This window comes from Podarcis cretensis (assembly GCF_951804945.1).
Source record: "Podarcis cretensis genome assembly, chromosome: Z".
Taxonomy (NCBI): domain Eukaryota; kingdom Metazoa; phylum Chordata; class Lepidosauria; order Squamata; family Lacertidae; genus Podarcis; species Podarcis cretensis.
Window position 1 is genome coordinate 12,287,629 of NC_137184.1, and position 12,309 is coordinate 12,299,937.

At 46.4% G+C, this 12,309-nt stretch overlaps 1 protein-coding gene across 8 annotated transcripts in view; it reads right to left on the reverse strand.

Annotated features, from left to right (window-relative positions):
• The window catches only part of GOLGA1 (golgin A1), a 44,108-nt gene that overhangs the window by 8,229 nt on the left and 23,570 nt on the right, over positions 1–12,309 (reverse strand). For 3 of the 8 annotated variants that reach the window (XM_079962048.1, XM_079962049.1, XM_079962055.1), the window contains 5 exons: positions 9,951–10,046; positions 4,496–4,591; positions 2,959–3,114; positions 2,170–2,265; positions 735–815 (listed from right to left, as the gene is read on the reverse strand). In XM_079962048.1, the coding sequence (XP_079818174.1) occupies positions 735–815; positions 2,170–2,265; positions 2,959–3,114; positions 4,496–4,591; positions 9,951–10,046 (525 nt within the window). The remainder of the gene's footprint in view (positions 1–734; positions 816–2,169; positions 2,266–2,958; positions 3,115–4,495; positions 4,592–9,950; positions 10,047–12,309) is intronic. The other 5 variants (XM_079962054.1, XM_079962052.1, XM_079962053.1 and 2 more) reach the window with 3 other exon arrangements.

Sequence of the window (12,309 nt, forward strand, 5' to 3'; positions counted from 1 at the left end):
TATTTTTCACCCTATAGGACACACTTTTTCCCCTCCAAAAATGAAGGGGAAATCTGTGTGCGTCTTATGGGGCGAATACAGGCTTTAGCTGAAGCTTGGAGAGTGAGAGGGGTCAGTGCGCACCGGCCCCTCTTGCTCTCCAGGCTTCAGGAAGCTATCAGCAAGCCTGGGGAGCCCGCGGGACCTCCCGCAGGGCTCCCCAGGCTGCGGGTAGCAGCCTGCCACCCGGTGCGCGAGGTGCCCTGAAGCAGAGCATCCCTCGCACCAGGCAGACATCGGTCAGCCCCACAAGCTCGGGGGACAGCGGGGAGGCGGAGCGCCGCCATACCGCTGTTCCCCGACCTGGTTTTGGGGGGGAAATAAAGGAAAAAATTTTTTCCTTTATTTCCGCCCCCAAAAACTAGGTGCATCCTATGGGATGGAGCGTCCTATGGGATGAAAAATACGGTAAGTTACGACAGACAGCTTTTACCCAGGCTGTAAAGTCAAGACAGAGGCATCCGTTTTAGATTCTCAGCTATTATGGAGACCACCTGCCCATCTCCAAAATGGTCCCCTATCACTGCCTGATTTGCAGTCATTCGTGGTGGGCCAGAACTAATTTATTTGCATTGACTCTGATTTGACCTGTCAATACCAACACAATGAATGGCTCAGGTGCAGCCTCCCGCCGTGGCCAATCCTGAAGACAAGGCCAGCTACACCCACAGTGGGTGCCAAAGGGGTGAGCCCACCTCCTGCTGCAGTTGATGCTCCCTTTGCCCTCGCGTCTCCTCCAGGGCTTGGGTGGTTTCAGCGCTACTGCTCAATTCTGCCTGCAAAGCAGTAAGAATTCTGGGGTTAGAGAATGGAGGACTCAGAATGAGAGTAAACTCCCTAAACCCATGCACTGTAGTGTGGAAAAGGCCATCTTCCCAACCACAATTCTAGCCTACTTTACCTTGGCAAACTACCAAATCCCAAATGAAGGGAAAGCAAAGAGTTGTATCCAGCCAAGTTATACTCAAAAAAAAGTAAAGGTAAATGACCCCTTGACAGTTAAGTCCAGTCAAAGGTGACTATGGGGTGTGGCGCTCATTTTGCCTTTCAGGCCGAGGAAGCCGGCATTTGTCCACAGACATCTTTCCAGGTCATGTGGCCAGTATGATTTTACCACTACTGGTGCACAGAACACCACGACGAGTGCCAGAGTGCATGGAAACACTGTTTACCTCCCACCGCAGCGGTACCTATTTATCTACCTGCACTGGTATGCTTTCAAATTGCTAGGTTGGCAGAAACAGGGAAAGAGGAACAGGAGCTCTGTCACACAGATTCGAACTGCAAGACCTTCCGATTGGCAAGCCCAAGAGGCTCAGTGGTTTAGACTACAGCGCCACCCGCAAGGTCTAGAATAGACCCCAGTTAAGTCATGTCCATCAATTTCAATGGGCCTGCTCTAAGTAACTGGATGCAATCAAAGTCCATTTTAATCAAAGGAAGACGATAGAAACAGAAAGAAGACATCTCAGTTCAAGGTGGACTACTATTCTGACCTTCAAGGTCACATTACCTTTTGCCCACCCTCTGAGGGCTGCATGCCAGTGGTGGGCAGGGCCAAAGTCACCAGTAGGTGTAGCCACACTTAAAACACACACACACTTCATTCTCCCCCTCATCCCTTCAAATGCTTAAAAAAAGTATTTTAGTTTTTCCAAGGAACTGGTATCGATAGGCAATGCTGCTGGGGAGAGGGAAGTTAACCCTTTACTCCTGAGCTGCTATATCAACAAACAAAACCCCCTCACTTACACAGCAATAATATTTGAAAGGGGGCAAAGTGGGGCAGTGAGGAGTGAGGCCTGGAGTCAGCCCTGAGGGCCAGACAGAGCAGACTTGAGGGCTGCATTCAGCTTTCAGACCCATGCTCTACAGCTCCCCACCCCAGGTTTATAAGGATGCCGGCCCACAGAGGCAGCCTTTGCAACAATCTGCTAGCAACATTTGCAAAACAAAACCCATTAAAACACCTGCAAGTTGCACTGAACTGGCTGTCAAAGCTAGCACGTTTAGGTTCGGGGTCCCTCTCTTCTCTGCTGCACTAGCAGCGTAGCTTTTGCTTAACCCAAAAAAGGCAGAATACCAGTTTCCAACATGCTGGATGGATGTGACTGTTAAGAGCACAGATACCTTTAGCCTTTCCAATTCAGATTCTTGCTTCCTTAAGGCGCTTTCCAAGTCTTTGCATCTGCCTTTCAGTTCTTCGTTTTCTTTTTCCAGTTGGCTCTAAATGAAAAACAGAACAAAACATTGGACTCATGTAGGAATAAAGATCAAAGATTTATTCTTTGTCAACACTGGAGGTAAAGTTATGCTGGACTGGAGGAAGACTACTGTTGATCCAGACTGGATATCGCCTAGCAGGAGGAGAAACAGCTGGGTACCAACCTAGAATGAATACTTGGAATATTTTGATATATATATATATAGATAGATAGAGAGAGAGAGAGAGAGAGAGAGATACAGATGGAGAATTGGAAGCCCTTTTTATTTCTCTTTCTTTCCTTTTTTTAAAAAAACTTTTTTCATTCTTTTGTTATATTTATATTCCTGTTTCTGTTTCTTTTTCTTTCCTTTCCCCTTGCTTCTGGGTTGTTGTTGTTTTTTTTTTAATGTCCTCTACTGTACACACATGAAGCTGATGGACCCAGTGTGTGACGCAGGGAAAGGAACATCTCCCAGGGAGGGAGGTTGGGAGAAGAAAAGGAAGCTCCTAGGTGAGGGTCCGCCCCTTTTTGTGTGAGACAAGGGTTAAGATCTACTTTTCAAAGATGGATTTGCATCTTTCTTTCTCTTTCTCTTTCTGTTTTTTTTTATTGTACTGTATTATGAAAGGCTTTAATAAAATCTTATTAAAGAAAAGAACAGAAGTGGCTAGAGAAGGTGGACAGTTGCTCTGAAAATGAGAGCAGGACTCACCATCGTCTGATGTGCAGCCATCCTTTCTGTCTTCTGGGCAGCTTCCAGGGTTGCCATCTGCTCCAGCAGCCTCCCAACTTGCTCTGTGCACTGGTGCTGCACAGCGCAGAGGCCTTCCTGTGCTTGGATTCTCTCCAGCTGCAGATCTGTTTGCTGCTAAGAACGGACAGAGTGAGAGAGTGGGGTGGGGTGGGGTGGGGGAAGAATCCATCAACTCTGCATGTGCTCAGAACAGGTTAAGCAGAGGAAAGTGTGATGAAATAAAATTATATGAATATGTCTTAACATATATCTATATATGTTAATTCAATTGGCTTACTCCCATTCACATGCTTGATTCTGAAATTATTTCCAGGTCTGTTTTTAGATCTGTAAATTGTTTTGGTCAGAACCAATAAGGCAGAGAGTGAGGAATGGAGGGAAGGGGTGTAAAGCCTGTGGTTCTCCAGATGTTGTCAGACTCCTAACACTCAGTCATGGGCTGGCACAGCCAATAGTCAGGAATGATGGGATTTGTGATTTAAAATATGGAGGGCCACAGGTTCCCTAGGTGAAGGGAATGTTATTGTGAGGCTTGAGAAATAAATAGAAAACCATTCTCCTAGAAAACTTGGGATGAGAAAAGCCTGCAAAACACTTCCGGATTCTCCCCTATATTCTTCAGGGCTAGGACCTTAGGAAAAACAAGCAAACTGAAAAACCCACAATGCCTTTCTCTGCAACTCAAACAGGATGCAGGAAAGGCAAAAACAAAGCAAAAAACCCCAACCCTCTGATGGGCTTCTTCTTACATGAGTGGGCCTGGAGCATTTACAAACTGGGAGGCAGCAGTAGTAGCAGCAGCATTGCAATCCAGGAGGTGCCTTTTTCATTTCCCACAATGCATCACTCTGGGCATGGTGGAATATGAAAGTGCTGGTGAAAATAATCTAAACGGGGAATCTAGGGCAGACATCTGATGGGGGTCCTGGTAATTTATTTATTATTTCACAAAATTTATACCATTTGACTGTAAAAAAGCAATGCTCAAAGCAATTTACAATAAGAATAAAACAATGAAATCATCAGGCCGGGGAAATTAAAACCTTCAAAAGACAATCAAAATCAGCAATAAGCTAAAAAGCAGATTAAAACACATATCAATATACTACATGTCTAGGATAGGTTTGCCTTGACAAAACGGTTTTTAGCAGGTATCAAAAAGATTTGATTGAAGGCACTTGTCTGACATCAGTGGGCAGGGAGTTCAAAAGTGTGGGCGCTGCCACACTACAAGATCGTTTTCCTGCAAATGCAGATTATGTGGTGCCGCTAACAGTTCCAGTTCCACAGATCAGAGTGGACGGGTGGGCATATAGGGGGGGGGAAAGATCTTGGAGTTGCCCAAGGATGCATTATAGTGACCCCAGGCATGCCTTGCTCATGTGTCTCTACTGAAGCTCTCAAGTCAAGTAGGAACATTGGGCTATTGTAAGTATTTTCCTTCCCCCTCACATCCTGAAAAGCTCTGCCAAAAGCTAGGCCACCCTAAACTCACCAGCTTTTGGATCTGCAGCTCTCTCTCCTCCATCTCTTCTTTGCTTTTTGCAGCTGTCTCATTAGCAAGCTGTAGTGCCTGTTCTAGATCTTTCACCTACAAAAAAACCACAGAGAACCTACTTTGAAAGCCAATGTGGTGTAGCAGGTAGAGTGTTGGGCTAGGACCTGTGAGACTAGGGTTCAAATCCTCACATGGCCATGAAGCTTGCTAGGTCATCTTCGGCCAGACACTGCCTCTCAAAATAATCTACCTCACAGGGTTCTTATGGAGATGAAACAAGGAGGGGGAGAATCATGTACTCCACCTTGAGCTCCTTGGAGAAAAGGTGGGATATTAAGGCAGTAAATAAATAATTCTTTCCTTGGGTTTCTGACACCTCAAATGCATAAACAAATTACTGAACCCACTGAGGGTTCCCTAATGGTTCTTCAACACCCTGGAAAAAAGTGACAAGTGGGGTGCTGCAGTGTTCTGTCCTGGACCTGTTGTTGTTGTTCAGTGTATTTATAAATGACTTGGATGAAGGAATTGAGGGGATGCTCATCAAATCTGCATGTCACACTAAACTGTGAGGGGTCGCTAATGCCACAGAAGACAGGATTCAAAGTGACTTTAACAGATTGGGGAACTGGGACCAAACTAACAAAATGAATTTTGATAAGTACAAGTGGAAGCTTCTGCACTTGGGCAGGAATAACCCCAGATGCACAAATATAAGACGGGAGACACCGGGGACTTCTGTCGAGACAAGATGGCAAGCGCCAAGGCCGCACGGAGCTCTTGAGGGCCACCAGCACCAACTATGCTGCCTGGCTGGTCCCTGCGCCACCGCTACCACCACAATCGGGGGGAGGGGGAGACCGGGGTGCCCAACGCAACAACCAGGGAAGAAAGCCACCAATCAACAACGCCTGTACATCTCTATAATTCCACATCAGCCAACAACCACTACCACCAAAACACCAAACCACAACATCCCCCCACTTCAACAGAACACAGCGCACATCCCAGACGAAGGCCACCAAGACAATCAAGATGGCACTAACCACGGAGATGCCGAATGACAAGGAAGTTGCAACATCCCCCCCATGATGCCAACTGCCCAACAACAAAAGGGACCTGAGGGAAATGGAACAGAATCTAGCAGAACTGTTGAAGAACACAGTTACTCCCCTGAAGACGATAATCAGCGACCTGACCTCTAAAGTGGAGACCCCCACTGGCACCATCTCCACTCTAGAAAAGGAAAACCAGATGCAACTCAAACAAGTACTGTAGAGCAATTCTGAAAGGAAAACACATGTCTGAAAAATAAATTAGCTGATATGGATCGCCACCAAGAAAGAGAAAGCATGGAAGCAAGAATTAAACTAGCAGCCTTTGAAGATTGCAGTAGACGCTGCAATAGCCACTTCTGCAATTTCCCAGAGAAAATGAAGCACAAAAACCCAGCCAATCTCATTGTACGCTAGCTAAAAACCACAATCCCAAACCTGAATCTCAAAGTAGATGATCCGGAAAGGGCACACAGCGCTCTAAGACCCATGCCGAAAGCCAACACCCCTCCATGAGACATCATTGTGTGCTTTACCTGCTACAAAAAGAAAGAAGAAATATGGAACAACCTCAGAAACACAACTAATCTCTGATATGGAGAAGACCCCATCCTGGCCTTTCAGGATATATCACAACAGACCATAAACCGAAGAAAAAAACTACAACCAAGCAGGAATCAAGTACCAATGGGGCTTCCCCTTTCACCTTATTGTAACAACTGACACAACACAGCACACAGCCACCAACATTTAGCGAAATCATAAAAGGAGTCCCCATCCCCAAAACCTGGACCTCTTCGAAAATAGTCTCTATCCCAAAACCACTCAAAGATAGCCTTAAAATAGAATCATACCACCCAATCTCATTGATAAACCAAGACTACAAGATATTCACATCAATCCTGGCTAAAAGCCAAAAAATCTTCTTATGCAAACTTATCGTCCTGGACCAAGCAGGTTTTGCCCCTAGTCGCAACATAACAAACCCCATTAGGAAACTACTGAATCTGACAGAACACAGCAAAACGATCAAACTCCTACTGACATCCCTAGACATCCTTAAAGCCTTTGATTGCTTAGAATGGAAATAGCTATTAGCACTATTAACTAACATGAAATTTGGCCCCAACTTCCTACAAACCCTCAAACAAATGTACTCCCAAACCTCAGCAAAATGCAGAATTAACAATATGGACTCCAATACTATAGCAATCTAAAGAGGCACTAAAGAAGGACGCCCACTGTCTCCCTTCCTATTCATCCTGGTCCTGGAAACCCTAGCAATCCTACTGCGAGCAGCCCCAGATACCAAGGGTATGGAAATAAAAGGTAAAACCTACAAACTAAGGCTCTTAGCAGACGATCTGATGGTCATAACGCCAGACCCCATAAACAAAGCAACCACCCTAAGTAAAGAACATTCACATTCACAATGGTGTTGGCCCTACAAGTAAACTTTGCAAAATCTGAGGCTATGTGCTTCAACACTACCACCTCCCACCCGCATACCCAAAAGGAATTCACCAACATTACAAAGATAAAATTCTGCTGCATTTGAACCTAGGGGTTCAAATAAAGACCTCAACAAACTATACCTCTATAATTACAAGTAGCTGTGGTGACAAATCAACAGAGAATTGAGGAAATGGAACAACACCAGTTTCACCCTCTCAGACAAAATAGCAATGATCAAAATCAGGGGTCAGCAACCTTTTCCAGTCATGGGCCGGTCCACCGTCCCTCAGACCATGTGGTGGGCCGGACTATATTTTGAAAAACAAAACAAAATGAATTCCTATGCCCCACAAATAACCCAGAGATGACTTTTAAATAAAAGGACGCATTCTACTCATGTAAAAATACGCTGATTCCCGGACCATCCGTGGGCCGGATTGAGAAGGCGATTGGGCCACATCCGGCCCCCGGGTCTTAGGTTGCCTACCCCTGATCAAAATGATCACCTTCCCAAAACTACCCTATTTATTCCAAACCCTCCCAATCTGGATTCCCCCAACCCAACTTCAGAAAAAACTACACTTGTTTATTTTCTCACACAAATAGCCAAGAATAAGCCCCAAATACCTGAACCTCCCCTCCTCAGGAGGAGGATGGGGAATCCCCAACACAGAATCAAATTACATCACCAACCATGTATGCCACATAAGCCTGCATATTCTAGAAGACAAGACAAAAAAATGGGTTCACTTGGAGAGAGACTCAATCAAAAACATCCTTGCAACAGCGTACCCATATCTCTAAAACAAACTAGGCAGATTATCCCCATCTGCACTCACCTACTATTCCAACATGCAGCACAAAACATCCAGATAAAAACTTGGCAAGCCAAAGGCCTACACTGTTTAAAAGACTTCTACAAAAACAACAAACCCATACCAACACAAGAAATGCAAGACAAACTAGGAGACACCCAAATACCTTGGCTAACACACCACCAATTACTTGCCCTCTTAAACAATCCAGCAGTAAAATAAGCAGCCACTAGGCCCTTGACCACCTTCGAAAACCTTCTCCCAACAGCAGAGGGACATGGCAATGGGATGGTATCCACAATATACAAAATACTGGTCCAAAATCCCACAACCCCTCTTGGCACAATCAAAGAACAATGGGAGCTCAACACAGGCTATGAAATTAACCTCACCCAATGGACTAGACTGTAGTCTAAACTTCCCTTTAAGTCCATACCAGCCAAAAGAATGAAACTCACTCTGAAACTCACCTACAGGTGGTACTTAACACCATGGAAACTAGTGCTGATACACCCAGGAACCTCAGCAAGATGCTGAAGAAGCTGCACCTCCACAGGCACATAACCTCCACATGTGGTGGGAATGCCCTAAAATCCAACCCTTCTGGACAGCAGTCCTACAAGAGATATGCAAAATAACTAAACAGGTATTAGAACTCACCCAAGAACTGGCCCTACTGAACATCTTCTAAGATCATAATGTCCACTCACATTATGCAGAACTTATAACCCACCTACTCTCAGCAGCCAGAAGCCTCATAGCCAGACACTGGAGAGACCTGTCAGGAGTAAACATGGGCCAATAGTATCAAATTGTATGGGAAATGGCCTTACTAGAAAAGCTATCCAATAAACTGAAACTGACATGGGGACATATGGAAGAGGACACCTTCACCCCAGTATGGCTCCCCTTTATAACATACACAGCCCAATGAGACAACGACAAGAATCCACTGATAGCATATGAATCAATATGGCTTATCTGACCCAACAAACCCTCCCCTCCCCATAAAGGCCAACAAACCCCACTGCAGACAACCACAGACAACCAACCACACCCTGCCCCCCAATACCACTCACTACCAAGGAAATGTAATGAACAAATAGAAAGAGAACCTACCCAGTTGACACTGACACAAACCCCCACACAAACACTATACAAAATAATATAAGCCTCACCACCCTACCCCTCCTCTCTCCCCTCTTCTTCCCCAACCTTATACTGTACTCAACACAAATGTCTCACAACAAATGTAACTGATTTGTAAGAAAGACTTGTACAACCTGAAAAAAGAGAGAATGCATGTAATTTTGTAAAGCAAGAAAATCTTTAAATAAAAAAATTAGGGAGGCACCTGGCTTACTAGAAGTATGTATGAAAAGGCCCTAAGGGTCTTATCGGAGCACAAGCTCAACTTGAGTCAGCAGTAAGATGCAGCAGGAAAAAAAGCTAATGCTATTCTAGGCTGCATCAGCAGAAGTATAGTGTCCAGGTCAAGGGAAGTCATAGTACTGCTCTATTTTGTCTGGGTCAAACCACACCTGAAGTGCTGTGTCCAGTTTCTGTGTACCATAATTTAAGAAGGATATTGACAAACTGGAACGTGTGTAGAGGAGGGTGACCAAGATGATCAAAGGTTTGGAAACCAAGCCTTATGAGGAATGGTTGAGGAAGTTGGGTATATTTAGCCTGGCTAAGAGGAGACCTGAGAGGTGATATGATAGGCATCTTCAAATATCTAAAGGGCTGTCACATGGAAGACAGAGCAAACTTGTTTTCTCCTGCTCTGGAATGTAGGATCTGAACCAATGGATTCAATAAAGGAGTTTCCAACTAAACATCAGGAAGAACTTTCTGACAGTAAGAGCTGTTCAGCAGTAGAACGAACTCCTTTGGAAAGTGGTGGATTCTTCTTCCTTGGAGGTTTTAAAGCAAAGGATGGACAGTCATCTGTCATGGATGCTTTGGTTGAGATTCTTGCTTTGCAAAAGGTTGGAATAGATGACCATCTGGATCCCTTCTGACTCTACAATTCTATGATTCTATGCACACACCACCCCAGCCAGCCTGCCTCCCAATTTGGGGAAGAGGAAAGAGATATAGACCAGCTGACATGATGGCCCCTACCTGTGATGAACTACTTTCCTGGAGGCTCTGCACAAGCTCCTCTCTAATGCTTAGGCACACCTGCCTTTCAGCCAACTGGCAGTTCAGTTTGTCAATCTAGGAGGCAACAAACAGGACCAATGACTCAAAACCAGGAGAACTGCAGGGTGCAGCTTTCACTGGCTGTACCATGAAGGAGCCCACGCTTGAATGTTGTGGGTCTCCCTCCCTCCACCAAGGACCACAACAGAATATAGGGCCAGCAGTGCTGCTACAGTGGGACTTTGGGGTGGAGGTACAAGCCCTCACTCAGCAGCACAAGCAGGAGGGGACCCCAAATCCAGAGGGGCCACATTTTGAAGCAAGTGAAGTAATGTTTATTATGACCTAAACAGCCCTCTCCCCTCACCCCCATAAAACCACAAAATCCAGTTTAAAATTACGTAGAGATGTAGAGATAGATATAAAAATAAATAAAATGCCTGATGCCTTCATTATACACCTTTAGGCACCAGGCAACAACGTTCCTTTTAAACCAGGCCTTTGGTTGATTTGATTGACATCATACGCCCTTTTAAAAAGTGTTGGGGGTGTTATTGGATTGTTGTTTTTATTCTGATTACATATTTTGTGGTTTTATATTCTGCTTTTATTTTTATTTTTATTTTATATTCTGCTTTTATTTTGGGACGCAGGTGGCGCTGTGGGTTAAAGCCTCAGCGCCTAGGGCTTGCCGATCGAAAGGTCGGCGGTTTGAATCCCTGCTGCGGGGTGCGCTCCCGCTGCTCGGTCCCAGCGCCTGCCAACCTAGCAGTTCGAAAGCACCTCCGGGTGCAAGTAGATAAATAGGGACCGCTTACCAGCGGGAAGGTAAACGGCGTTTCCGTGTGCGGCTCTGGCTCACCAGAGCAGCGATGTCACGCTGGCCACGTGACCCGGAAGTGTCTCCGGCCAGCGCTGGCCCCTGGCCTCTTAAGTGAGATGGGCGCACAACCCCAGAGTCTGTCAAGACTGGCCCGTACGGGCAGGGGTACCTTTACCTTTACCTTTACCTTTATTTTGTAAACCGCCCTAAGACCTGCAGGTATAGGGCGGTATATGAAGGAGGAGGAGGAGGAGGAGGAGGAGGAGGAGAAGGAGAAAAAGAAGAAGAGAGATGGGAAGCGCCCTATACAGAGTTAGACCATTGGTCCATCTAGTTAAGTACCATCTACCCCGATTGGCTCTCCAGGGTTTCAGGAAGAGTGTTTCTTCCTGCCCTACCTGGAGGATGATGGGGATTGAACCACCTGCAACCTTCAGCATGCAAGGCAGGTACTCTACCACAAAGCTAAGGCCTTTCCCTTGAAAATAAAGAAGGTTCTAGTCCTCACAGTTCTGTATAAATGGCTGAATTAAATAACAAGCTAAGTCTACCAACTGCAGCATTATCTGCACTGACTGCAGCAGTTCTCAAGGCAGTGGTGTTGCAAAGGGGCGCAGGGGCAGGCGGACCACCCCAGGTACCATCCTGAAGGGTGGCAACATTCAGCGCCCCCCCCCATGGCTCCCAAGCCTAAAGCTAGCGGCAAAGCGGGGGTGCTTTGCTGCTGCTTTGCCACTTGCTGTAGGCTTGGGAGTCGTGGGCAGGCAGAGGGTGCCGAATGTCACCCCGTTTGGCACAGGACCCTGCGAGTAGATGCGCACGCGCGGGGAAATGGCGCCAGAAAGGCTCCTCTCGGTGCAGCTGGGTGAATGAGCGTGAAGCTACAGCATCTCCCAGAAGGGAAGGAGCGAGAGGAGGCGCGTGCGAGAGAGGGGGAACACTCCCTTTGCTTCCTCCAGTGACTGACTGCAGGACGAGAAGAGGGGTGGAGGCGCCCCCACGTCTGGTAAGCCACGAGCAAAAGGGCTCAAAATGGAATGCAGCGGCAGTGTGGGTTGGCTTGCTATTGGATAAGTAGTTTTCTCCCGCGCGTGGGAGTCCTCAGCATGAAGCTATGAATGGCACCAGGAAGCTGCATGGGGTGAGGGGTGGGGTGAGATGGCGGGATGAACTGGGGTGAAGGCAGCACGCAGCTCCGTCTCACTGGGGTCTCCTGGTCTGTTTCGTTAAAAAAGGAAAGCGCTCACTTTGAGAAACTGAGTATCCGTCCGTCCCTAGTCCTAGATAATCCTTGGGAAGGGAAGGAATTTCTTGCCATTGACAGCTGCCGCTACTGCTGCCTTCTCTGTCTGCTACTCAAGGTGCCAACCGGCCAGTAATTACTTTCAGCTGGTGGGGTTCCAGGCAGCAGCTCGGGCAGAAGGTGGCTAGTCCAAACAGGAGTGAGCAGGCTGCGCGAAAAGAGCAGCAAAGAAGCACTACTTTCTACAAATAATAATAATGATAATATCTACA